The sequence below is a fragment of the Tinamus guttatus genome, unplaced genomic scaffold, assembly GCF_059628265.1.
Source record: "Tinamus guttatus ecotype Peru unplaced genomic scaffold, ASM5962826v1 Tinamus_guttatus_pri_ptg000107l, whole genome shotgun sequence".
Taxonomy (NCBI): domain Eukaryota; kingdom Metazoa; phylum Chordata; class Aves; order Tinamiformes; family Tinamidae; genus Tinamus; species Tinamus guttatus.
Genome location: NW_028288641.1, coordinates 732,372 through 755,390, shown reverse-complemented (window position 1 = coordinate 755,390; position 23,019 = coordinate 732,372). Strand labels below are relative to the sequence as shown.

The 23,019-nt window shown below is 59.1% G+C and overlaps 1 protein-coding gene across 2 annotated transcripts in view; it reads left to right on the top strand.

The window, feature by feature from the left end:
• PRKCB (protein kinase C beta) overlaps nt 1-18,233 on the top strand; it is a 72,312-nt gene extending 54,079 nt beyond the window's left edge. The window contains exons 11-17 of one of the 2 annotated variants that reach the window (XM_088520987.1): nt 2,076-2,167; nt 2,749-2,811; nt 4,116-4,254; nt 6,536-6,616; nt 6,783-6,890; nt 8,748-8,888; nt 18,081-18,233. In XM_088520987.1, coding sequence (XP_088377113.1) covers nt 2,076-2,167; nt 2,749-2,811; nt 4,116-4,254; nt 6,536-6,616; nt 6,783-6,890; nt 8,748-8,888; nt 18,081-18,233 — 777 coding nt within the window. Of the gene's footprint in view, nt 1-2,075; nt 2,168-2,748; nt 2,812-4,115; nt 4,255-6,535; nt 6,617-6,782; nt 6,891-8,747; nt 8,889-15,151; nt 15,563-18,080 lie in introns of those variants that run through there. The other variant, XM_088520988.1, reaches the window with a different exon arrangement.
• Nucleotides 18,234-23,019: the final 4,786 nt, after the last annotated feature.

Below are 23,019 nucleotides of genomic sequence, written 5' to 3'. Positions count from 1 at the left end.
GCGGAGTCTTGGCCTCCAAGGGGGAGTCTGGGGGCAGAGCCTCCCTCCTAGAGACCCGCAGGGCATGGAGAAGCGGTGCCTTCCTGGGCTGCATGGAGACATCCCTGCCGAAACCCACCGCGGGCGCCTGTTCTCAGCTCCTCTAACACACCCCTGTTTGCTTTCAGACGCGCATCACTATGTTTGCAAAAGTGGCCGTGCATTCTTCCCCTTGGCACCCTCATAAATTGTACAATTTGCTTGCAAAAGTGCACCTGTAAACAGAACATTTGTGTGTGTCGGTTAGAGTGGCGGCTGCGGCGGGGTCCTTGCACCCCTGAGAGTTTCCCATTGGGCAGCGCCTAATTGTGTTACGGAGCCTTTGGGCAGCCCAGCCTGTGATTTCAGTTATCTTTCAGTGGCAAAGTGCTGAACTTTTTCTCCGGATTCATTCTTGTGATGGAAAATCTGAGCAGACAATGAAAACTAACACAAAACGCCGGAAATGCAGTTTGCAAAGGGCCCGCTGTTGAGCACAGCGGTACAGGAATAGGGACAGGGAGCACAGCGGGGGGGTCTCCAAGCAATCTCTGCCTGGCCCTGGAGCAACGTGGCAGGGAAAACGTCCAGGTCCCTGTCGGCAGGCACGGGAAGGCAGTCGCCGCGGTCCCTTCGAGAGATGACAAGGCCGTCCGGGAGGATTACATTTCAATATTATCCCAACAATTTCATTTACCAAGCGCGCTGGGCGTGTTTAAAGGGCACAGAGCAGCTTTGCAGCGTGGCAAGCGGAGTGTGGCAGGAGCAGAGATTCCCGCAGCATCTCTGGGGCATCGGGAGTGAGCGCAGGCTCGTCCTGGCAGCCCTGTAGCAGTCCTATAGTCACCGTATTTGTCTGCAGCGAAGCAGCCTGTACCCAGGCCGTGCAGCAGGCGCTGGCACGCACGCCCTGCTCGCTGGGAGCGCGTCCCGCAGCACGCGTCTCGCCCGGCCTCCTGCTCCAGCCACCGGCGCCAGCAGAATCCCTCCATTCTGCGTGTGGAGATGGGGCAAGGAGGGTGATGCGGGGTGATGCAGTGTGGTGTCAGGGTGTCCAAGGTCTGGGAACGTCCCACCGCTGCTCCGGTGCGCAGTGAACAGGCACTGGACGGGCACTTGGCTGCTCTCCTTGTGCCCAGGCGGGAGATGGACTAGATGAGCAATTAATTAGGAAGAGGCGGCATTGCAGGAAGCCCAGGAGCTCCATCTGGGCCAGCGGGAAGGGGCTCGGGGATGTTAGCGCTGGAGGCCCCTGCCACCCGGCCGCAGCCTGGGCGCTCCACGGCGCTCGTGGTGCCCTGCACACGGCTCCGGCCCCGCTCCTGGCTCCGGCTGCCCCTGGCACCAGCCGCCTTCCTGCCGCTCTTCCTCCCCAGCGATATATTTAGGAGGCAGCTGCACCAAACGCCGGGCTGCGCTGCAGCCGCTGCTGAAGGTGACTCCGGCTCGCGGCGCTGGAGCCTCCGCGCTGCCTCGGCAGCCCCCGGAGCCCCGCGGCCTCTGCCAGAGGCCAGAGCCTCCAGCACCTTCTGGCTAAGGAAGGATGAGGCCAAGGATGTGAAAGCCTGGGAACGTCCCTCAATGCTATGGATGTAAACGCTCCCGCTGCTCCGGGCTTTTCCTCCTCCTCGTGGTCTGACTGCCAGAGCTGGCAGGGAAGGGCCGTGCGGGCAGCAGGACGTGGCCCGTCCCTGCGTCCCTCCCTCTGACACGTCCTCGCGCTCGCGGAGCGGTTGTGCCCGCATCCCGTGTGCTGGGGAGCGTTGCAATGGATGGGGGGCTGCTGGCTGCCCCGTGGGTGCGAGCAATGAGCTAACGAGCTGCAGCGGGACGAGCGGTGGGAGCTGCTGCGTCCCGACTCCGCATCCTGCTGGTGCTTGCCCGCGCACAAGCGCGTCCCCACGGAGTTGCCATGCCAAGCCAGGGACACGGAGCCAGCAGCGAGCAGTGGCAGATTGGTTAATAAATCCCTTTAAATGAACGCCCGGAGCCGTGGGCCGCGCTGGCCTCCGCGCTGCCCTGCCTGGCGTGGCCGCTCACCACGTGCTTCTCCGCAGGATCGCCTGTACTTTGTGATGGAGTACGTCAACGGCGGGGACCTCATGTACCAGATCCAGCAGGTCGGGCGCTTCAAGGAGCCGCACGCCGTGTAAGTGCAGGGCTGCGGGGACGATGCGCCGCGAGTTGGGGCATGGGCTGCACCTGCAGCACCCTGCAAAGCCCCGCGCTGCCAGGGCCACCCGCTCGTGGTGCCCTGGGGCTCCTGCTCCATGTGACGTGGCAGAGGGGACACGCTCACGAGAGCCAACCCATGCACATTAGGACCAGGAGCCCGGTTGGGTCAGACCCCGCTTGCGGGCCCTGCCGAGCTCGCCAAACCCAGAGCATCCTCTAAGGAGGAGGGCGGCCGCGCGTACTCGCACGGTGACAGAGCTCGTCAAGGCAGCGCACAGTAATGAACAGCCCGGCCCTGCTAACGAGGGGCTGCGTAATGAGAAGCGACAGCCCCGCTCGCCCCCAGCAGCCCGATCCCGGTCCCCCCGCGCGCTGCGCAGGGTGGGTTATGTCACGCTCGTGTGATACTCGCCTGGTATTTTTATGCCGCGGCTGTCCGTATCCTTTGGTCATGCAAGCCCAACGTGTCTCGTTTGGTGCAATTGAATCTGAAAGGTTTTCATTCTGATTCATCTGCTTTAATGACCGCTCTTCTTTTTAAATCTCCCCTTCCAGGTTCTATGCAGCAGAAATTGCCATTGGCCTCTTCTTCCTGCAAAGCAAAGGCATCATTTATCGGTAGGTGAGCTCGCTGCCCGGCCCCCGCAGCCCCTGCGGCTCCAAGACGGTGCTTTGGGGCAGAAAGATCGGATGCAGCAGCTGGGATCCGTCCCTGCCTCCAAGCGTGCGCTTCTTCCCGTGCAAGTGGGAAGCGTGCACCGAATCCGAACCGTGTGTTTTATTGCGGGGCGCTCCTTCCTTAGTGTTACCGTTAGTGCAAGTGCTTGGGAATAGTTTATTCCAAGATTTGCAGTGCACACCCAGCACTTGTAGTTCAGACACTTGCACTTCTTCCTACATTCTCAATAGGACTTGGAGCATCCTGGGTCTGACCCCGCGAGCCGGGCGCCGCGCTCGAGGCGCCAGTTAAAGCGCTGGAGCTCGGGCAGCTCCTTCCCGCTCGCCAGAATCCCCAAAGCCCAAGGTAGAGCAGAACATCCCAATCAGTGTCAGATACCATTAACCGCCTCGCAAAAAGAAACGCCAACTGTGCTAGCGAAGTTCTGAGCTGCTGAAAACGGTTCTGAAGATGAAAGAAGTGGAGCAAACCTGACATGAGGGATGTTTTTTGCCATCAGCTGCTGCAGAGAAAGATTCTGGGTCTGCCAGTCCCAAGTGCCCCTTCCTTCCTCCATATCTGAATGCAGATTTGTGTTCATCTGTCTTTGGCCCATCAGGGTTCTAAGCACTGACACTATAATTAGAAAAAATTATCTTAAAAAACAGCAAGAAGTTGTAAATTATGCTGTTCCTTTTATTGTACTCTACTGAACAAAGTTAGAGTATGCCAAGCAGAAGAATTATTTAAAGCACAGTTTTGCATGTCAAACATTCTTGGCTCCAGCAGCACTTAACTGTGTGGTGCGTGTGAAACGCTCCGACGTTGCAAACAACCTGCTGGCGTTTTAGTGCTGGTCCCTCATGCTCTGTCCACGAGTCTCTGCGGATGGGACCAGGCACTGAAACACCCTCGATTTGTATTTTCTAGGGGAGGAAGTAACAGAGATGGGTAGGGAGTTTCATGGAGTAGCTACTTGGCTCTTAGCTGCTGGAGAGCTCAAAATGCACCATGATTTTCATAGATATAAGAAACAATGTATTAAATCCTGTTCCCTGCTCTGTTTTTGGTCACAAGCTCAGAGCGATTTGCCCAGCGTGTGGTGTCCAGGGGGTTAAAAGCAAAATAGTTGGTCCTGGCAAAGCCCTGGCTTGTTTTTACTCCTTGCCCTCATCCTGCAAGGCGTGTGTGGCCCGGGGAACTTGCTCCTTTCCTGCGTGGGTTCCCGTGGCCTTTGGAGAAACGTTTTCCTGTCCCTTGGCAGAGACCTGAAGCTGGACAACGTGATGCTGGACAGCGAGGGGCACATAAAGATCGCCGACTTCGGCATGTGCAAGGAGAACATCTGGGACGGGGTGACCACCAAGACCTTCTGCGGCACCCCCGACTACATCGCGCCCGAGGTAGGAGAGCCGAGGGCCGCTCCAAGCCGACGCGCTCCCGAGGCCTTTCAGGAGAGGGAATTCTGGCAGGGGAAGCTCCTCCATAAAACATGCGCCGCGCAAGGCTGGAGCGGGAGCTGGCAGAGCTGCCTCCGTGCACCGTGCCCATGTCCTGGGCTCCCTGCGGATCCCTGGGGCTGCTGCCCCTTCCCGGGAAGCTCCGGAGTGCCGGAGCGCTGTGAGCGCAGGGGCAGGAGCAAGGGGAGGGCCTGGGTGCAAGGGAGCCTCGGGGGCGCCTTCCTGCTGCGGCTGTGCTCCCGGTCCCGACTCATCCGCCTTCTGCCGGAGGAATCATTTTCTGAAAGGAAACACGTTTTCCTTGGAAGATGGCTGATTTTAGTGATTTCTTGGGCTGGGGGGGCCAAAAGGACCATTCTGCTCGGGTTTGCTGGCAGCAGAATCACAGTAGCTCTTTAATATCGCATCTCTGATAGCAGCCATGGATCGATTCGGGCCGGCACGTGGTCAGGCTTCCTCAGCCCGGCGGGATGTGCCGGCCGGGAATGCTGGAACCTGGGCATCCTTCCTGCTGGGAAGCCGGCCCTTCCCAGGGAGAGGCTGGGGCTTCCCAAGCCCCAACAGAGGGAGGAGCAGGATGTAGGAGCTAAGGGATGCGCTGCTCCGTGCTCCATCCATCTCCCTGGAGCGACGGTGGCAGGGCACGCAAAAAGCGTTGGATTGGTGCATTTTAATGTGGGATTTATGACAGTCCGGTAGGCAATTGTTCCCAGATGCCTGTTCCCTTAAAATACAAACATCCCTCTAAAATTCAAGAAAAAAAGAGCAAGAAGATTTTCAGTGATGAGATTAATTTTTCAATATTTATCCATTTAAATATTTTAGAGAAAGGGATTCTCCTTGCGGGGTTAGATGTGGTTAGATGCCCATATATGCTAAACTATGTTGTGTTTTGCTGCAGTCAGAGAGATTTTTAATTACTAGTTGAAATGAGTATTACAAATCTGCGTTCCACCAAGATTAATACTGGTGTCCTGTGGTATGTAGCTGTGTTGCTGGTGTGATTAATACTCCTTCAGAGCAGGACAAATGACCAGTTCTCTTGGTATTTGCCTGAGCGTTATCATTTAAACACTTATTTTCTTCTGCTTGCCCTATTTTTTTCTCCAGAAAAAAAAGGAGGAAATGGGAAATTAGGATGCAAATCACTACTGTATCCAGAAATAATATTAAAGCCTGCTACCAGTAGGTTTCCAGGGAGTAAATAACACATCCCTTATTTATAAATGGGGTATAAAATTCTTGCCTGGCCTCGCACTTGGTGGCAAAGCCAGTGTCGCGTCCTGGTCTTCATTTTCTAGCTGTGGTCCAGGACTTTTGCACCAGACCCTGTTTCCTCGCTTTAGGAAGCTGCCACGCTCTTCAAGCCAGCATATCCGCGGGACAAAGCTGTCCTGGGATTTGCTTGACCCATTTTAGGGCCTTTTCCAGTGTGGAGCCCCACGTGCGCCAAGGCGGGGGGTACCGTGTCCCCTGGAGGCCCGCGGTCCGCGGGGAGAGGACACGGCGCCTTGCTCTGCGCACCCCCCCGATTAGCATGTGATTTGCATTGGTGCTCCAATCTATGAATCTCCGCCGAACAGGAAGCCGTAATTAGGATGAATAAATTGTGTAATTGTTTTGCGCTGAGTAGCAGATGGCAGAGCCCAAGGGCTGACGAGCGCCGCGCCGCAGAGCCGCCCGGCAGTGGTGGAACCGGAGCGGGGAGCGGAGCAGCGACCCGGCCGCGGCAGCTCCTTCGCGGCCCGGGGGGACCCTGTCCCTGTGGCCACCCCTGGGCTGCAAAAAACCCCTCCGGATCGCTGTGGCTCCCCAGCACGCGCAGCGAGCGGGTGCAGGCGGTGCTGTCGGGCTGCGTTAGCTGCCATGCGGGGACGCTCGCTAACGAACGGGAGCGCGAGCGGCAGCGCCTCCAAACCAGCTGCGCTATGTCGGAGCAAAGGCAAAGCTCGGCCTGCGCTGGGATGAATCTGCCCAAATTCACACTGAGCATTCCCATTTTTGTCTAATATTTAGTGTGCATCTGAGGGTGGGTTATGTTTTAGCTACTGAGCCCTTTGCCTGAGAAATGTTTTGTTTAGATCTGTGATTTCGCACCATTTTGGCAGGTCAAGCCTCAGTGAATAACCCTGTCCTTTGGAGCTGGGCTGTGGCTTGGCACGGGTCTGCGCCGTGCCCGCGGGTCGGGCCGGGAGCGCAATCCCTCTCTCTCTGTTGTCCGCAGATAATCGCTTACCAGCCCTACGGGAAGTCGGTGGACTGGTGGGCGTTCGGCGTGCTGCTCTACGAGATGCTGGCGGGCCAGGTAACCTCGGCACGGATGGGGTCCAGCTCCACCACAAGCAGAGGCTGGGGACGGCGGGGACGGGAGCGCGGCAGCGCCCGGGGCGGCACGGGGCCGGTTTTCCAACCGTGGGAACAGACACAGGTGAAATCCAGGACGTGCCCCCAGGCTCTTCTCTTTGCTGCAGGCTCCCTTCGAGGGCGAGGACGAGGACGAGCTCTTCCAGTCCATCATGGAGCACAACGTGGCCTACCCCAAGTCCATGTCCAAGGAGGCGGTGGCCATCTGCAAAGGGGTAAGGGCCCGTGTCGCCGTGGGCAGGAGCGGGGGGCGATGCTGGTGACACTGCCCGCGCAGGGGACACCAACCTCCCCGCGCTCGCTTGCGGATACAACCGGGACCCGCGCGTCTGCAGCCCCCGTGCTCGCTGCTCCAGAGCCTGCAGTGCTCGTGTGTGTGCTGGGAATAACGGAACAGCAGCTGGGCCTGTCTGTGTCCGCTTTATCTGGGAGGTGATGGATGAACCTGCCCGGAGCCCGGTCTGGGGCGATGGCTACGAACCGCTTCCCAGGCAGTCAGTGCACAGGTTTAATCTGACACTCCCAGAGTTATGCAGTTGTGTAGGAAATTGTTAATCGTTTGCTTTTAATAATTAATATTTAAAATAGCTGCGTGTTGCATGTTCCTGAAGAGTGTTTCTGCCTACAAGTGACTTGCACAACGCTTGCACTGTGTGTCCCCGCTCTCGCCGGGGTCCAGAGCGAGCGTCACGCAGGGAAGCGTCTGCTTGTCCGAAGGGGAAGTGCTGCTGGAAGGGCTCCGTGCTCAAAGTGGGTCAGCGGGAGGGGACATTTTCCAGGTCACTTGGCAGCCCGTGTCACTAAAATGTGCTAAAATCCCCATGTTAGTTTAGAAACCGCCCTGGTAGTTGGAGGGGAGCTGCCACAAACCGTGTCCTGTCTCCAAGGGCCCCGCGTGCCGCGGGAAGCGGCTCTGCGAGCAGGGCTGGGGCAGCAGCATCCCGACTGTGCATCCGCCACCATCGGGATGTTGGGAATGGGCCAGGAGAGACCCTGGCCGAAGCGGTGGCTGCTGCTTTTCCCAGCACTGGGCAGTGTGCTCGCTTCCTTGGAAATGCCTTTAGTTCTGCAGGAAACCGGTGCTTCCGCAGAGCACAGCGCATTGCACCAGTCCCGTCCGCGGCGCCCGCACGGGTGTTTCTGGCCACGGGTGCTCATGGCAGCCACACGAGCAGCGATTGCAGCCCTTGCAGCAGGACAGGAGCAGAGCTGGGGTGATCTGGGGTCTGGAGCATCCTCTTTCATCTACGGAAACATGAGGGTTTGCGACGTATTAGCCTGGGGATTAAATCAACTTGTTCCTGTTTAATACAAACAATGCTAAGTGATTATCTGGCGTAATCCCAGAGCACCAACCTGCGTGCTGACGGGGTCAGGTGTATCCGTAGCAGCTGGTGCCTCCAAGCCGGCATGAATAAAAGCACAACAGGGACCCAGGAAAATTTCGTTTCTGGCAGCACGTGTTGGAAATGCTGCGCGGCGTCGCGGGCAGCTGCCCGCGCGTGGGATCGCTCATGAGTCACTGGCAGGGCCGAGGCTGAGCTGCTCTGCGGCTGCTTTGGTGGGTGTCTGTGCTCAACGGGGGTTAAGAGCAATGCTTGCATTTAAGTGTGGTCTGCGTGTGTGTAAAAGAGCTGCCAGGTACGCCGTGGGCTTCTGGCCAGGAAAAGCTCATTAGCAAATTAACGTAGACTACATTCAGTGCTGTGGGTGCATCAGGTTCTGCACAACCGAGCTGGAAGGAGGGGTTCACGTGTGCACTTCGCTGGGTGCACGTCGGGTCCCAACCCGCCGGCGCGCAGGGAAGGGCCCCTCGCCCGAGCCTGCCTCGCCGCCCGGCGTTTCCTACCATCCACTCGCACATATGTGGGTACGAATGGGCTGGATGCTGCCGTTCAGCCCTGGGGATGCGGAGAGCTGCCAGAGGGGTCATTCACCTCACCTGGGCACTGGCCTTGGCATCACCTCTGTTATAGCAGCCCAGGGCTTCACATCCTGGTGACGCTGCTCCCGTTGCTGGCGAAGCAGCCGGGCACGGCGCGAATCCCCGTTTCTCCTTTTTCTCCCCCAAGCTGATGACCAAGCACCCGGCCAAGCGCCTGGGCTGCGGCCCGGAGGGCGAGCGGGACATCAAGGAGCACGCGTTCTTCCGCTACATCGACTGGGACAAGCTGGAGCGCAAGGAGATCCAGCCGCCCTTCAAGCCCAAGGCGGTGAGTGCGCCGGCCGCGCGGACGCTCCCTGCGGCTCCGTGCGGACGCTCCCTGCGGCTCCGTGCGGATGCAGCTCCCGCGGGGGCTCTTTGGGAAGCGGCTGCTCTGCTCCCCCGGCACGTGCCGGGCAGCGACGCTGCAGGAGCAGCTCGTGCTGCCGCGGGAGCCCCCGGCGCTCACCCTCGGAGCGGGATGCACCGCGCGGCCGATACAATTGCACTGCAATACTGTAAGATTTGTTACTGGGGGGTTAGAACTTCTGCTTTACTCCTCCTTCCTAAGCTGAGCAGGTCTCTGCTTGTCAACGCTCTGCTCTAGCACGGAGCCCTGCAACGAGCTCCTTCACTCGGGTTGCGAAGCTGCACATTGTGCAGCAGCTTCTCCCCGAGGCCGAGGGAGCGAGGCGGGAGCCTGGGGCGCAGCGGAGCCCTGCGATGGGGAGAGCCGCGTCCCCGGGTGCCCCGGCCTTGCTCAGGGTAGTTTTCCCTCGGAGGGAGATGCTGCTGGTGCCGGGAGCGCACGGCTGGAAGGGGAGGTGCTCCCTGGGACGGGCGGCGGGATCCGCTCCGAGTTATCCCTCGAGTTGCTCCTCGAGGAGGATGTCAGCGCGGAGCTGCCCACTGCTCCCATGTCCCCGCAGGGCCACCCGCCCGGGCAGCCCCTGGCCCCGCTGGGCAGAGCCAGGCGCACGGAGCGGGTCTGCCCATGGCAGGACAGGAGGACGGAGGGCCCCGAGCGCGGATCCGCATCCCTGCGCTCCCAGTGCCCGTCCCCGGGCTCCCAGCCCTCCCCACGGAGCAGGCGCTGGCACTGCAGCGGCTCAGGATGCGGGAGCGTCTCCCTGGTTTCTCCGTCTCCCCCTGTCCCTGCTGGGGTCGTGGTCGGTCTGGAGCCCATCAGGGACGAGCGTGGCCGTGTGTCCCGGCTGGGGCGCTGGAAGAGGGAGCCCCGAGTTCAGTCCCGCTCACATGCTGGCGTTGGTACTTGTCCTGGCGATGGAGGTGGGGACCTGCTTGTCCTCTGGATCCGTCGTCTTGGGGTGCAGCTCAAAGACCAGAGAGGCTGCCTGGGTTTGCCCGAGGTTTTCTCCCGGGGAAGGGACGTGCTGGGAGCCCCTTTCGCTCCGGTTTGGCGCGCTCAGCTCTCTGCTGAGCTCCAGCAGCCTCGTCCCTCCTGCAGCTCCCGCTTGAGCGACCAAGCAAGAGCAAACAGCCCAGTAGCCCCTCGCAAGCCCAAACGCACAGACCAGGCTTTAACTTCAGCCCCACTCGGTGACACCCCGGTGTGTCCGAGCCCGCACTCGAGTGCCCGCATCGCCCTCCGCTCCGGGGCTGCGTTAGCAAGAGGAGAAGCGAAGAAAACGCCCCGTCCCTGCGGGGACGAGCAGGCCGTGACGGGGCGGCCGGGTCCATCCTGCCCTGGGCAGCCACGTGGAGGCGCAGAGCGTGCAGGGAAGGTGCCACCGCGCGGAGAAGGTGCCACCGCGGTGGCTCGGGCCTTGCGGTAACGTAGAGCAGGGGTCCTTGGAGGCGGTTGATGCCCGTGCGTGGCGGCCGCAGGTGAGGGTGCTCACAGGGTGCTCACAGGGTGCTCACAGAGTGCTCACAGAGTGCTCACAGGATGCTCTCAGGGTCCTCGCAGGGTGCTCGCAGGGTGCTCGCAGGATGCTTACATGGTACTCGCAGGATGCTTGCAGGTGCCATGGAGGCGCATGGGCCCAGGTGTCCGGCTGGGCTGGACGCGGCGCCAGCGCAGCACCGCGAGCTCCGCGTCCCGAGCGTCCTTCCTCCTCCTCACCCCGTAGCCACCGCGTTCCTCACACCTCTGCGTTCACGCACAGTGTTGTCTGTTGCTTGTTTGTTTGTTTTTTCCTGTTAAAGAAGCTGAATTCTGTCAAAGCACTTCCTCAGTGTTTCTGTGCTTAAAATATGCAAATTTTGTCCTGCTTTAAATGTCTTATTTCTTTAAATATCCTTTGATCACCGACCTTGGAGCAGAGGATGGTAAGCTATTGTCTCCTGCCTTTCACCTAACAGCTGGCGTTGGGAAAAATCTTAACATTTGATAGGACGGGGAGATTAAGAGCGAGGCAGGTACAGTTGATGTAGGATTTAGGCAGGATTAAGCCAAGGCGGGTACCTGCTGGTGGCTGATACTGCAGCAGCTCTGCCTCCGCGCTGCAGAGCGCTGCTCCTTTCATGCCATCTGCGAGAGCAGCGCAGAAATGAGAACTGGGGTTTGTGCAGCTCGAAAATGTCCTTGGTGGGTGGCAGGGAAGGCTCTGCTGGCTGTGGTGCCGATGCCGCTTGCTGCACCGTGCCCAGGCTCACTTCCCGTGGGCCTCTGTGCGGATGCGGGCAGGGAATGGGAATGTGGGCTCCCGGGGTGCGCGGAGCGCGCCGGCGGGTGCTCCAGGCGGCCCGGTGCAGGTCGGGGTGAGCAGAGCGCCAAGCTCTGTGCAATACTCACCACGACGGCGAGTCTGGGCATCACAAACCGAGCGGGAGGTCACGGCGCGAGGCCGCTTGGGTGCAGGTGCCAATGAGAGAGCTCGCGGCTGGGGTGTCCCTGCGAGCGGCTGCCACGTGGCTGCTGCAGGTTTCCAATGTCCAGTGCGATTCCTCGCGTGGGACTGTGCTACCCCGGGACGTGTATTTGCACTAGGCTGGATCCCGGTCTCTCGTGGAGATAATTATTGTTTTGGGTATCTAATTACTTCTTTACTTTGCATAAAGACTGGTGATTTGTAAAGTCCCCTGATTTTGAGAGTGTTGAATTCACATGGCAGAGCACAGGGCTACTTGCAACAGGATGGTGGTTTAAAAATTGCTTTTAATCTAATAATTTTTAATTGCATAAATTAGAATTTCCTGTAATTGCATTGAGTTAATTAGTATTGGAATGCCACTTATAGAGCAGATTTGGGGAGAATTCTGGCTCTCCTGCACGGGCTGCCTTGCAGCTTTAGTTTCCATCCTTATGGGCGCAGGTTTTGGCATTAGCAACGCCGCTCCGACGGGTTCATTGGGACAGAGGCGGATGCTGCATGGGAAGAACATGTCAGCAACTTGTCCCTGGCCTTTGCGCGCAGCAAGGACAGACATTTGCTCCGGTGTGCGGGATCGGAGCGTGGGATCGCTGACCCGGAGCTACCGCCCTGCTCCCTACCGAGACAGGAGGGCCCCGTGCGGGCTCCCACGTCCCTGGAGGGAGCCAGATTTCCCTAAACACGAGGTTCTATTTCCAGGAGTATTTAGGAGCTGTAATCTTCTGTGAGTGGCGAAGAGCCAGTTTTTTAATGCGAAGCAGCAGCCGCGGCACATGGGACGCTGCGTCCCCCGCGAGATGCCGGTCTCCCTCGGAAACGTCTGCAGCACCTTTGGGAATCCGACCCCAAGCCAGTTTTTGCAATTAAACTCTGTCCCAAATATTAGCTTTTATCTTTTTGCTCCAGCCGGAGGATTACGCGTTTAATCCCGCGCTCGCTGCGGAAGCGCGCAGCCGCGCTGGGACACCGGCCACCAAACACCCCTGCAGCTGCAAAGCCCCGAAATTGGTTGAATTTGCAGAGTCTGGCCCAGCTGAAGGGCTTTCCTGACCCTCGGGAGCCCAGGGAATGAGCTGGGAATGGGAGCAAAGCAAAGAGGGATTTGGGCACCCGGTGCATGAGCGCGCCGGGAGGTCGCAGCCATAGAGCAAAGAGCAGAGACGAGGGCACGGGCACCCGTGGGCTGCTCCTCGCCTGGAGAGCGGAGACCGCTCCGTCTCGGCAGGAAAACGGCCATTCACGGTCTCTGATGGCATCTTGGGGATCAATGGAAAATATTTTATTGTGCCTTTTGTCTCTATTTGAAATCAAGCTAGAAACTGATAAAATAAAAAGGCTATCTGCTAAGCTGACAGCTTTATTTTTGCAGCTGCAGAAAAAGTCACTCTGTGCTGGCTATAAATATTAGACAGGACACGTTGGGGATTTATGTAAGACAAACTCCCACCCTCCCCCTTTCTCCGTTCAGGATGGAGCGATGCCTGTACATTAATATAGTACTAAAATGAGGCGGATTTTTCACAACATGGCTTTAGATAAATGCACAGATTCGTACAGGATGTCTCCCTTCCCTCCGGGATGAGTTTAATTTTAGCAGCGGCAGAGCTGGCGCTCCCGCAGGCGGCCGCCCCCCTCGGGCACCCTCATCGGGGCTCGGCCGTGGGGCCAAAGTGGGGTTTGGTGCCCGGGGACGATGCAGCCGCTCGCCGAGGGCAGTGCATGGGGTTGCACGTGGCTTCCATGAACTCCGGGACAACTTGCAACTCCTGGGTGTTTATTTTATCCCTGCGGAAGCTCCGGCCAACGCTCTGCGGCTCCGGGCGGGCAGAGCTCCCGCGTCGGAGCCGGATAAACGCAGCTCTTTCCCCAGCCAGGCAGCCTCGACGCCACTTGAAAGACTTTTCCATCCAATATTCTCCCTTTCTAACATTACGGTGAGAATTATTCCTTGCCAATATACATATTAAAAATGCATTTGTACCTTTTATCCCAATAACTGGAAGCACTTCACAAGGATTAGTTTTTAAATCTTTATGATGGATTTTGGTTCTTTTGATTTTTTTTTTTTAAGACAGCTCATTTCTCCATAGCAAAAACAAGGCTGGTGCTGTCAGCCGTTTCGCATGTGAACTGCCTTGTGTCTGCAGCAAGTTCTCGTGAAGCTAATGGGCAATGACGGTGATATTTTCAAAGCCCTGTAAACCCTTAACCGCACATTGGGAGCCGGCAGCATCGCAGGTGAGCTGCTTATTAGCAGGTGAAGCTGCTCCGTTGGGCACGGTGGCTCCCATCACCTGGAGCACTGCAGACTTGCTCCCGTGTCTTGCTGATGGTTTGTTTTATTTCCCTGCTAACAGCCAAGACTAGTGACAACATGGCCTAGAAAAGCCCGTGTCTCTTCGTTTCGTCGTTTTAGCTCCCAGGCTTCGTGGAACTGGCAACTTCATTTTTGTGAATTTATTTTCCATTCTGATGCTAATGCGTTGGCTTTGAGGCAGCCGTTGGGCTGGTGCTCACATGTCCAGCCTCTAAAACACCCTTTTGCAAGACTCCAGAGCTGAACCTGATTGCACGGGCTGGAATAGCAACCGGCTCTGCCTGCAGACCCCGGAGCTGCGGTAGATCTTGTCCAGGTTCTTTATCTTGGGAGCGCCCTGCTTGTCGGGGGATGATCTTGCAATTTCATCACCGCAGTGTTGGGACGTCTGGAAATTGCCAGATAACCCTTGGATAATCGGGGGTTACTGCGCAGTAACGGCAGCGCCTGGAAGCAGGTTGTGCCCCAGGCCGTCCCCGCGAGGTCCCCGCGGCCGCGCTGGCCCCGCCGGGCAGGTCCCCAGCTGCGGCTAACGCGGCTCCGACGTTCCCGTGCAGCTTGTCGGAGGGCCGGGAGAGCGAGCGTCGCGCTCGGTTGCTATCAGAACATAATAGGAGCTGCCAAAAGAACATGACATTGGAGGCTGACGGATGCTCGCGCTGGCTTCCCTGGCACCTGCTCTCCGGCAGAGGATGGAGCTGGGAGACGCCGGCGTTTACATGCGTTTGACTTTAATATTTTATTATATTTAGTCTGACGTTTATTAAAAATGTAAATCTGTTTCCTCAGCAAATGGAAGTTAAATACCAGGGAAAAATTGTTGCAGCCCTCGGAGCACGTGTGCTCCGCAGGGAGAGGGGAGGAGCGGGGCCGCGAGCCGGGCGACGGCGCCGGAGCCGTCGCTGTCAGAGGCGCTCGCGGCCGCAGGAGCCCGTGTCTGGATTGCAAAGGGAGCGATCGGAGCGGCTGGCGCCAATCCCGGCTGCTGCCCGGGCCGGGAGACGCCGCTCTGGGCATTCCCGTGGATGATCCTGCAGTGGCAGCAGCAAGGGGGTCACCCGGGCACGAGGACGGGGGCGCAGAGCAGACGTGTAGGGGACAAAGCGCTGGCCGAGGAGGCACCGCTGTGAGCGCGGCCGGGGCAGGACAGGGTCCCGCGCGCAGGCAGGATGCGCCGGCAGGGAACTGCCTCCCATCTCATCCCTCCTGCAGCTATTGCCGTGCTGCAGCCGGAGGGTTTCTCCGTGACGAGCGCTGCTTGGCGTTAACAGAATTCATGCGTTTCGCACCGTTTTTGCTTTCCGCCATGTGCTGCTCGGCAGGGCTGGGGGGTGCTCAGGCCCATCCGTTTGCTTTGCTTCTCCACCCACCATACGTTCTTTTTTTCCCCTCTCATAGTGTGGACGCAGTGCTGAAAACTTCGACCGGTTTTTCACCCGCCATCCACCCGTCTTAACACCTCCCGACCAGGAAGTCATCAGGAACATTGACCAGTCAGAATTCGAAGGATTTTCCTTTGTTAACTCTGAGTTTTTTAAGCCTGAAGCCAAGAGCTAAGTAGCTGTGTAGATCTCATCCCTGCATCTTTACCATCCGGTCCCAGCTGCTGTCGTGGTGACATTTTCCATTGCAAAGTCGCATTCATGGTTTTTCTTTAGTCATGATACTAGAGTGACCATATTTCAAAGCCAGGAGTGTCTTCACACGATTCGGGGCATGCCTCAATGGTAGGTGCTGTGCAGTAAGTACCGCAAATATGTTTTTATCAAATTTTATATGTAAGCAATGAGCAGAATTCATCGTGTAGCAGAGGTCACCGCAGAGCGCGTCTGGCAGTGCCTGGGCCCGGCAATTAGGAGAAATCTCTGCAGCCCGTGCCCTGATTCCCGCTCTTTCCCAGTGTTGCCATGTAACCACGAGGATTTCATCCGCAGCCTTCCTAGCGTTAGTGGCAATTGAGGGATTTTCCGGAGCTTTTCCCACAGCGCAGATGCCGGGGCACCGCGCTGGGACTCCGGCTCCGTGTGCTCCATCCCACGGAGAGCCGCTCGCTCCCGCGCGCTCCGCTCACCCCGCTGTGAGCAAAGACCCGGCGCCGTTTCCCTGGATTTCTCCTCATTGTGCAGTTTCTGAGTAGTGTTTTTATCAAAGGAAACGTATCCGGTGCAAAGCAGGGAATTTGAAAGAACTGTTGCGAATGCTTTCAGATCCATGGTCACCCTAGTAAACATCATGTAACATGGTTTTTCCCATGAAAACTTCTTTTTTTTTTTTCAAATGCCAAAGCAGTTGAGTTTGTTACTTGCGCTTTAAATGTGTCAAAGATGATATTAACACAAATGAGATGCTATTTAACATTGAACAGTATTGTGAATTCTGATATGGAGCTTGTAAAGAAATCTGTTTTAACTAATATTCCTACTTAAAAAACATTGCCGCTAGATATTTAAATTGCCTAAGTTTGGTTGCTGGCATCAAAGCAGGCTTCAGGAAGGATGAAGTTCTCTTGAAACGGTAACAACCCTATAGCTTCCTTTTATACCGCTCTGCAGATGTTCGTGGGCTGTCACTTTGTATCAATCTGCTCTAAGTTGTAACGTGCCAATTCTTTTTTTCCGATACCGATTGTGAAATAAAAAGTGGGAAATCACTGTCAAAGCAACCTGCGTTTCTTTGCGCACGGCTGCGAGAGGCCGGAGCGGCGGGAGGGCCGCGGCCGCCCGAGGACGGGGTGGCCGGCACGCGGGGAGCGCTGGGCTCCTCGCCGCCCGCCTGCCCGTCCCCAGCGGGAGCGATTCCGCCAGCACCGCCGCCCGGGAGAGGAATCCCGGAGCTCCGCGTCTGTGCCGAGGGGAGGAAGGACCCGGAGAGGAGGAAGGACCCGGAGAGGAGGAAGGACCCGAAGAAGTGGAAGGACCCAGAGAGGTGGAAGGACCCGGAGAGGAGGAAGGACCCGGAGAGGAGGAAGAACCTGGAGAGAAGGAAGGACCTGGAGAGGAGGAAGGACCCGAAGAAGTGGAAGGACCCAGAGAAGTGGAAGGACCCGGAGAGGAGGAAGGACCCAGAGAGGAGGAAGAACCTGGAGAGAAGGAAGGACCTGGAGAGGAGGAAGGACCCGAAGAAGTGGAAGGACCCGGAGAGGAGGAAGGACCCGAAGAGGAGGAAGGACCCGAAGAGGAGGAAGGACCCGAAGAAGTGGAAGGACCCGGAGAGGAGGAAGGACCTGGAGAAGAGGAACGATTGCAGAGGAGAGAAAGGAACTGGTGGAGGGATATGGAGAGAAGGAAGGACCTGGAGAGGAGGAAGGATGTGAAAGGAAGGACAAAAAGAGGAGGAAGGATGTGGATAAGAGGAACGACAAGGAGAGAAGGAAGAACCTGGAAAGAGGAAGGACATGAAGAAAGGACAAGGAGAGAAGGAAGAACCTGGAGAGAGGAAGGACATGAGGGAAGGACAAGGAGAGAAGGAAGGAGGAGGTGGAGGAAGGCCCTGGCGAGGAAGCCCCCAGAGCTCTGCCGCACGGTTCCCTCCTGGAGGCTGCAGGAGGCCCCGGAGTTTCTGGAGGCTGCGGCCTCTCTCCGCGGGAGGCAGCAGCGGAACCGGCGCCTCGTGCTGCTCCCCTGGGAACGGCCGCTCGGATCGGGCGGCAGCGGCAGCTCCGGGGCCACGGTGGCCTTGCCTGCCGCGTGCTCGGCTTCCCTGCGTCCCGGCGGAGCCGCTGGCAGCTCCGGAGGCGCTGGGTGGCCACGAGGGAGCGGACGGAGCCGAACCGGCACAGCCGGGACAAGCAGCAGGGAGTGACAGCAACCGAGCGCGTCCCCAGGTCCCCTCCTCCTCCCAGCTCCTGCCCGTGACCCTTCCCACGGAGCGGCATCTCCAGAGGACGTGGTGGCCCCGGTGCCGCCGGCGTGGGATGGAGGAGCCGCTGCCGGGACGCCAAGGAAGGAGCGTGTCCACGGCCCGGTGGCACCCGCGGGGCGCCGGGCGCCACGGGAGCCATCAGCAGCGGAGCAGGGACGGGGCGAGTGGGCGCTGTGAACCCTGCGCCCCCTCCAGCCGCCCTGGAATGCAGCACCGGGCACCCGGCGGGTCCCCCCGCACCGGGGCCATCGCTGGGGCCACGGGTGTCCCCACCGGGAGCGCCGGGGCAGCCCCGCGGAGGGTCGTTCTGTGCGAGTGCTGGTGTCGTTGCCTTCGTGCGGAGCTCGACCCCCGGCCCGGTGTGCGCTGCCGTCGGTGCCGCCGGTGCGGTGCGCGTGCCGAGCGATGCCGCGGGCGCCCCGCGCGCTCCCGCCGCGAGCTTAACGCTGTGCTTTCCGCCCAACAGAAGGACAAGCGCGACACGTCCAACTTCGACAAGGAGTTCACCCGGCAGCCCGTGGAGCTCACGCCCACCGACAAGCTCTTCATCATGAACCTGGACCAGAACGAGTTCGCGGGATTCTCCTACACCAACCCCGAGTTCGTCATTAACGTGTAGCCCGGCGCGGGGGCGAGCGGCGCCCGTGTCCCCCGCGGGCGGCCTGGCCGCGCGGGCGCCCGCCGGATCCTGCCGAGGCCGCCGGCTCGTGCGACCCGCCACCGCAGCCGCCAAACCAACCCCGGTGACCTTAGTCGCTCCCACGTCGCTCCCTTTGAATGCTACGCATGGTCGATGTTTCACGCCGTTGTGCTGCAGCTTGCCATGACTGTGAGCCCGTCCTGGAAGCGCCCGGCCGGAGCGGGCGCCCGCGCGGGCCCCGGCTCTGCGGGAGGCTCCGAGCGCTCCCTGCGCCGCTGCGGAGCGCGCGGGCACCGCGGCGGCAGCGCGAGCGCCCTTCCCGTTCCCGTGCATCAGAGCAAAGCTTTTCCTAAGCGAAGGTGGCTTTTTCTTTTTCCCTTTTTTTTTTCTTAACATCTGGAACAGTTTGCAGTTTTGATATACTCTGTCAGCACGCTCATAAATCTCTCTCCTGTTTTTTCACAGGCACCGTCAAAATTTAGCAGCTCTGTAAAGGATATTAATATTCTACCAAAACAAAACACGTTTATATTCTCGGTTTACAGTTTAGCAACCGAACCTGCGCCCGCCACAAAAGGGCTGTACTGAGGGCTATTTCTAAAGGCAACTTTTATACTTGACACCTTCCACTATTATCTTAGAGGCTCAAAATCATGAATTTTACAGACGTGTTGATTTACCTGGTTTCAGTCAAAGTTCCTGGGGTATTGCTCCCAATCCCGGGCCTCCTGCAGCATTCCCGTGTTTCTGGGTGAGGAAGGTGCTGCAGGCGGGCCGGGCCGAGCAGCCCTCCTAGCGCACAGGGCTTTGCAGGCCTGGATCTTGTGCAGCGGGACCAGTCCCAGTGTAAATACACATGCCTTCATGACCATGGGGAAAACGGGGGTGGGATTTTATGAATCACACAGAATCCTATAAGCAAAATCCCGGTTTGTGGATCTTTTCTAGACCTCGGGCTCCCGGGGAAATTCTCCCCCGCTGCTAATGGCTCCCTAAGGACAAGAGCCGCTGCTGAGGCTGCCGCTCGGAGCCCGGGGCCCTGGAGCAACCCTGGGCTGGCGGCCACAAAACACAACCAGAAAAACTGCAAATTGTGCCAGATCCAAGGGGGGATTATGGAGATGTTGCATCAGACTTGGACCAGAGCAGAGCCGAGCTGGGCTTCGTTTGTGGTCGGAGGGCTCGTAGCTCCCGCCCGATTCCGGAGCCGCCGGCTGCCGCCCGCGCCGGGCGCTCCGAGCATGTCCGTTCCTGCACCCTCCAAGCCTGTCGCTGCACAACTAGTTCTACTCCAGTGGTGAATGTTTTACTTTCCGTGTCCCCAGATCCCAGCGTGGAGCGGGACACGGCCGCTCGCCGGGACGAGCCGCACGGAGCGGCCTCTGCTCCGCCCGGGACTCGCCGTGCGCCTGGGGTGACGCCGGTGCATGGAGCAGGATGCGCTAACGCCAAGAGCGGCGGCAGCGTCTGCACAACCTCCGTCCCCGCTGGAGCCTCCGCAAACGGGTTGGGACTCGGCAGGACAAGGGCTCCGTGCTGCAGGCCGAGCCTAGGGAAGGCTGCGCCCAAGGGGCCGCTGCGCGCCCAGTGCCACGAGCTGCTGCCTGCGGAGGTGTTGAGCCCGCTGCAAGCGCCCTCGAGGAAGGACAAGGTGCCAGCGGCTCCGTTTGCCGTCATCGCACGAGGGAACCTTTGCCATTTGGCCACCGCGCGGGGCTCTGGGTGGCTCCGTCCCTGGCACCGGGGGCACAGGGGCCGGGGCAGGAGGTGCCCGCGGGCAGGACGGTGGGTGCGGACGGGCAGGAGCACCCTGGTCACACGCAGCTCCCGGCGGGGAAATGCCGCTTCCTTCCCCCGTGGGCGCGGACGGCTGGGCACAGCGTGGGAGCTGCTGGCTGCTGCAGTGCTCGTGGCACAGCATGGGTGTGACGGCACCGCGTGGCGCAGGCGCACATGGCATGGCTGGTGCAAGCGCTGGCGGCACGGAGCTGGTGCTGATGGCACAGCACTGTCTGGGTGCTGGTGGCATGGTGACAGTGCTGGTGGCATGGTGACAGTGCTGGTAGCATGGTGACAGTGCTGGTGGCATGGCATAGGTGCTGGTGGCATGGGTGCTGATGGCACAGTGTGGTGCAGGTGCTAATGGCATGGCACAGGGTGGGTGCTAACAGCCTGGCATGGGTGCTGATGGCGTGGCACAGTGTTGGCGCTGGTGGCACGGCACGGCATTGGCACTGATGGCACAGCACAGCGTTGGCCCTGAGGGCACAGCATTGGTGTTGATGGCATGGCACAGTGCTGGTGCTGAGGGCACGGCACAGCGTTGGCGCTGAGGGCACGGCGTTGGCGCTGATGGCACGGCGTTGGCGCTGAGGGCACAGCACTGTGTTGGCACTGATGGCACGGCACTGTGTTGGCGCTGAGGGCACGGCGTTGGCGCTGATGGCACAGCACTGTGTTGGCACTGATGGCATGGCACAGTGCTGGCACTGATGGCACAGCACAGCGTTGGCGCTGAGGGCACGGTGTTGGCACTGATGGCATGGCACAGGGTTGGCGCTGATGGCACGGCATTGGCACTGATGGCACGGCACAGTGCTGGTGCTGATGGCATGGTGTTGGCGCTGATGGCACGGCACAGCATTGGCACTGAGGGCACGGTGCGGGTGCAGGAGCGGCGCTGCCCACCGTGCACCCAGCACGGCCACACCAGGATGCACCTTCCCTCCGAACCCCACCGGCTCCGCAGGGTGGACGCGGGATCTGGGTGGCAGAGCCCTTGGCGCTCGTGTCCCTGCCGCGTGTTCCCGCTGTGCCCAGGTGGCATCGCTGGCCTGGGCCTTCTTGCAACTCCTGGTCCATCCGCAGCCTCGCGGCTGCCCCGCATGGCTGTGCCGCCCTGGGCACGTGGCCAGTGTGACCTGCTGCCACTGCCACCATTGCCCGGCTGGACAAGGGAGCTGTCCTGGCACGGTCCTTCACCCTCGCAACCTCTCCAACAAATCCAGGAGCTTGCATGGGGCAGACCCCCGGTGGGAAGCTCGGCGGCAACCAGGAAGGCCAGCGGGAATGGGGACCAGGCGCGGAGCAGCTCCCGGGACAGGGACCGGGCGCGGAGCAGCTCCACGGACGGGCGCTCCCCGGCGCTGCAGCATCCTGCTCCATGCATGGAAGTGTCGTCCAAGCTGTTTGTCTCTGACCACGTCCCAGCCGGCAACCGAAAACAAAGTGGAAAAAAAAAAAAAAAAAAAGAACATGTTTATTGTTGATCAGTTTGTGTTTGTGAATTTGATTTCACCTGCAAGTATTTGATGACTTTTCTACATCCTAGACTACCTGCTCTGTGTTTGTCCAGGGTTCTCCTTCCTAGACCTCCTTTTAGATGGGCATATACTCTTTATCTATTTGCTGCATGTATGAGAAAATAAAATGTATAATTTTAAAGAAACCCTGCAAGTGTGACTCGGTGACTGGGGGGCACCTGGGAGGCCTGGGGCTCTGGGGCCTTTGCTATGGATGGGGCCCCCATGCACCCAATCTGTCCCCAGCCCCGATGCCAGGGCACAGGGCTCCACATGTGCCTTCCCACAGAGACCGATGGTCCTGGCTCAGCCCGGCATCCTCAGTGCATTGAAACAATTCTCAGTGCCCGTTATTGTGGCTGCTGCAGAGGAAACGTTCGCTTTGGTGACACCTCCCTTAATTATGGGAGCTAATGACAAAACCATAGTGACAAATGACTCAGCTTTCGGCAGTGAAGTTAATGAATTCCGAAGTTGGAGTCTCCAGCGGAGCAGCTGGAAAAACCCGATTACGGAGGTGCCGGGAGCTGCCGGCATGGCATGACCAGCAGTGTGAGCCCGCGTCCCTGCAGGGTCCAGGCGGGACCTGGGCTGCCGGCACGGACAGGGCCTTCCCCTGCATCCCGGCCTCCTCCCGCAGGGCCTCCTCCCGGCCGCATCTTTCCCGTGGGATGGAGGGAGCCGCGAGCGGGGCTGGGCTGAGCGCGCCGGGCACCAACACGGCCCGGCCGGGGGCTCCGGTGCAGCCCGTCCCGCCGGGACCACAGGGGTGGCACAGGCGCTGCAGACACCCCCATGCAGCGCTCAAATACCCAGGGGAGGCTGCAGCCCCCTGCGCAGCCCCAGCCCCGCATCCCACCTGCAGCACCCGCCACCCGGAGCAGCGGCCGGATCCGCCACCCGAAAGCCTGCATGGCCCCCCAGCACTCGCAGGAACCGGCAGCTTTGCCCCCTCCCCAAATACACATGTATTATAGACACAGATATCAATATATAGACACATAAATATGACTCTCCACTGGGCTCCCAATCAGTGGGTGCTTTTGTCCTCCATCTGGGGGTGAAAGCAGCAGCCGTTGTTGCAAAGATGAATATGAAATTCGGGGCTGAGGCAGCTGCTTGGCTCTCACGTGTCCTGACTTCTCGGAGCCTGATGTTTGCATCAGGAAATACCTGCCACTTGCACATATGTACGTGCACACTGATGGCAAGCGGGGACGTACGCGCTATCAGGTAAATCAGCTGCCTGCCTTTTGCACGTAACCCCTACCAAGTTATTAGTTTAAGAGGTGGATATGCCATAGGGCTTATTGGAAAGGTCGCATGAGTCATAAGCTCATCCAACTGGCAGCAAAAATGTTTGCGAGCGATGAGCTAGCAGAGCCAGAGCGAGCATTTTAACCAGTGTCAAACAATTAAGGCAGTCGCCAGGGCGCCGTGCCCGGCACCAGCCTCCCCTTCCC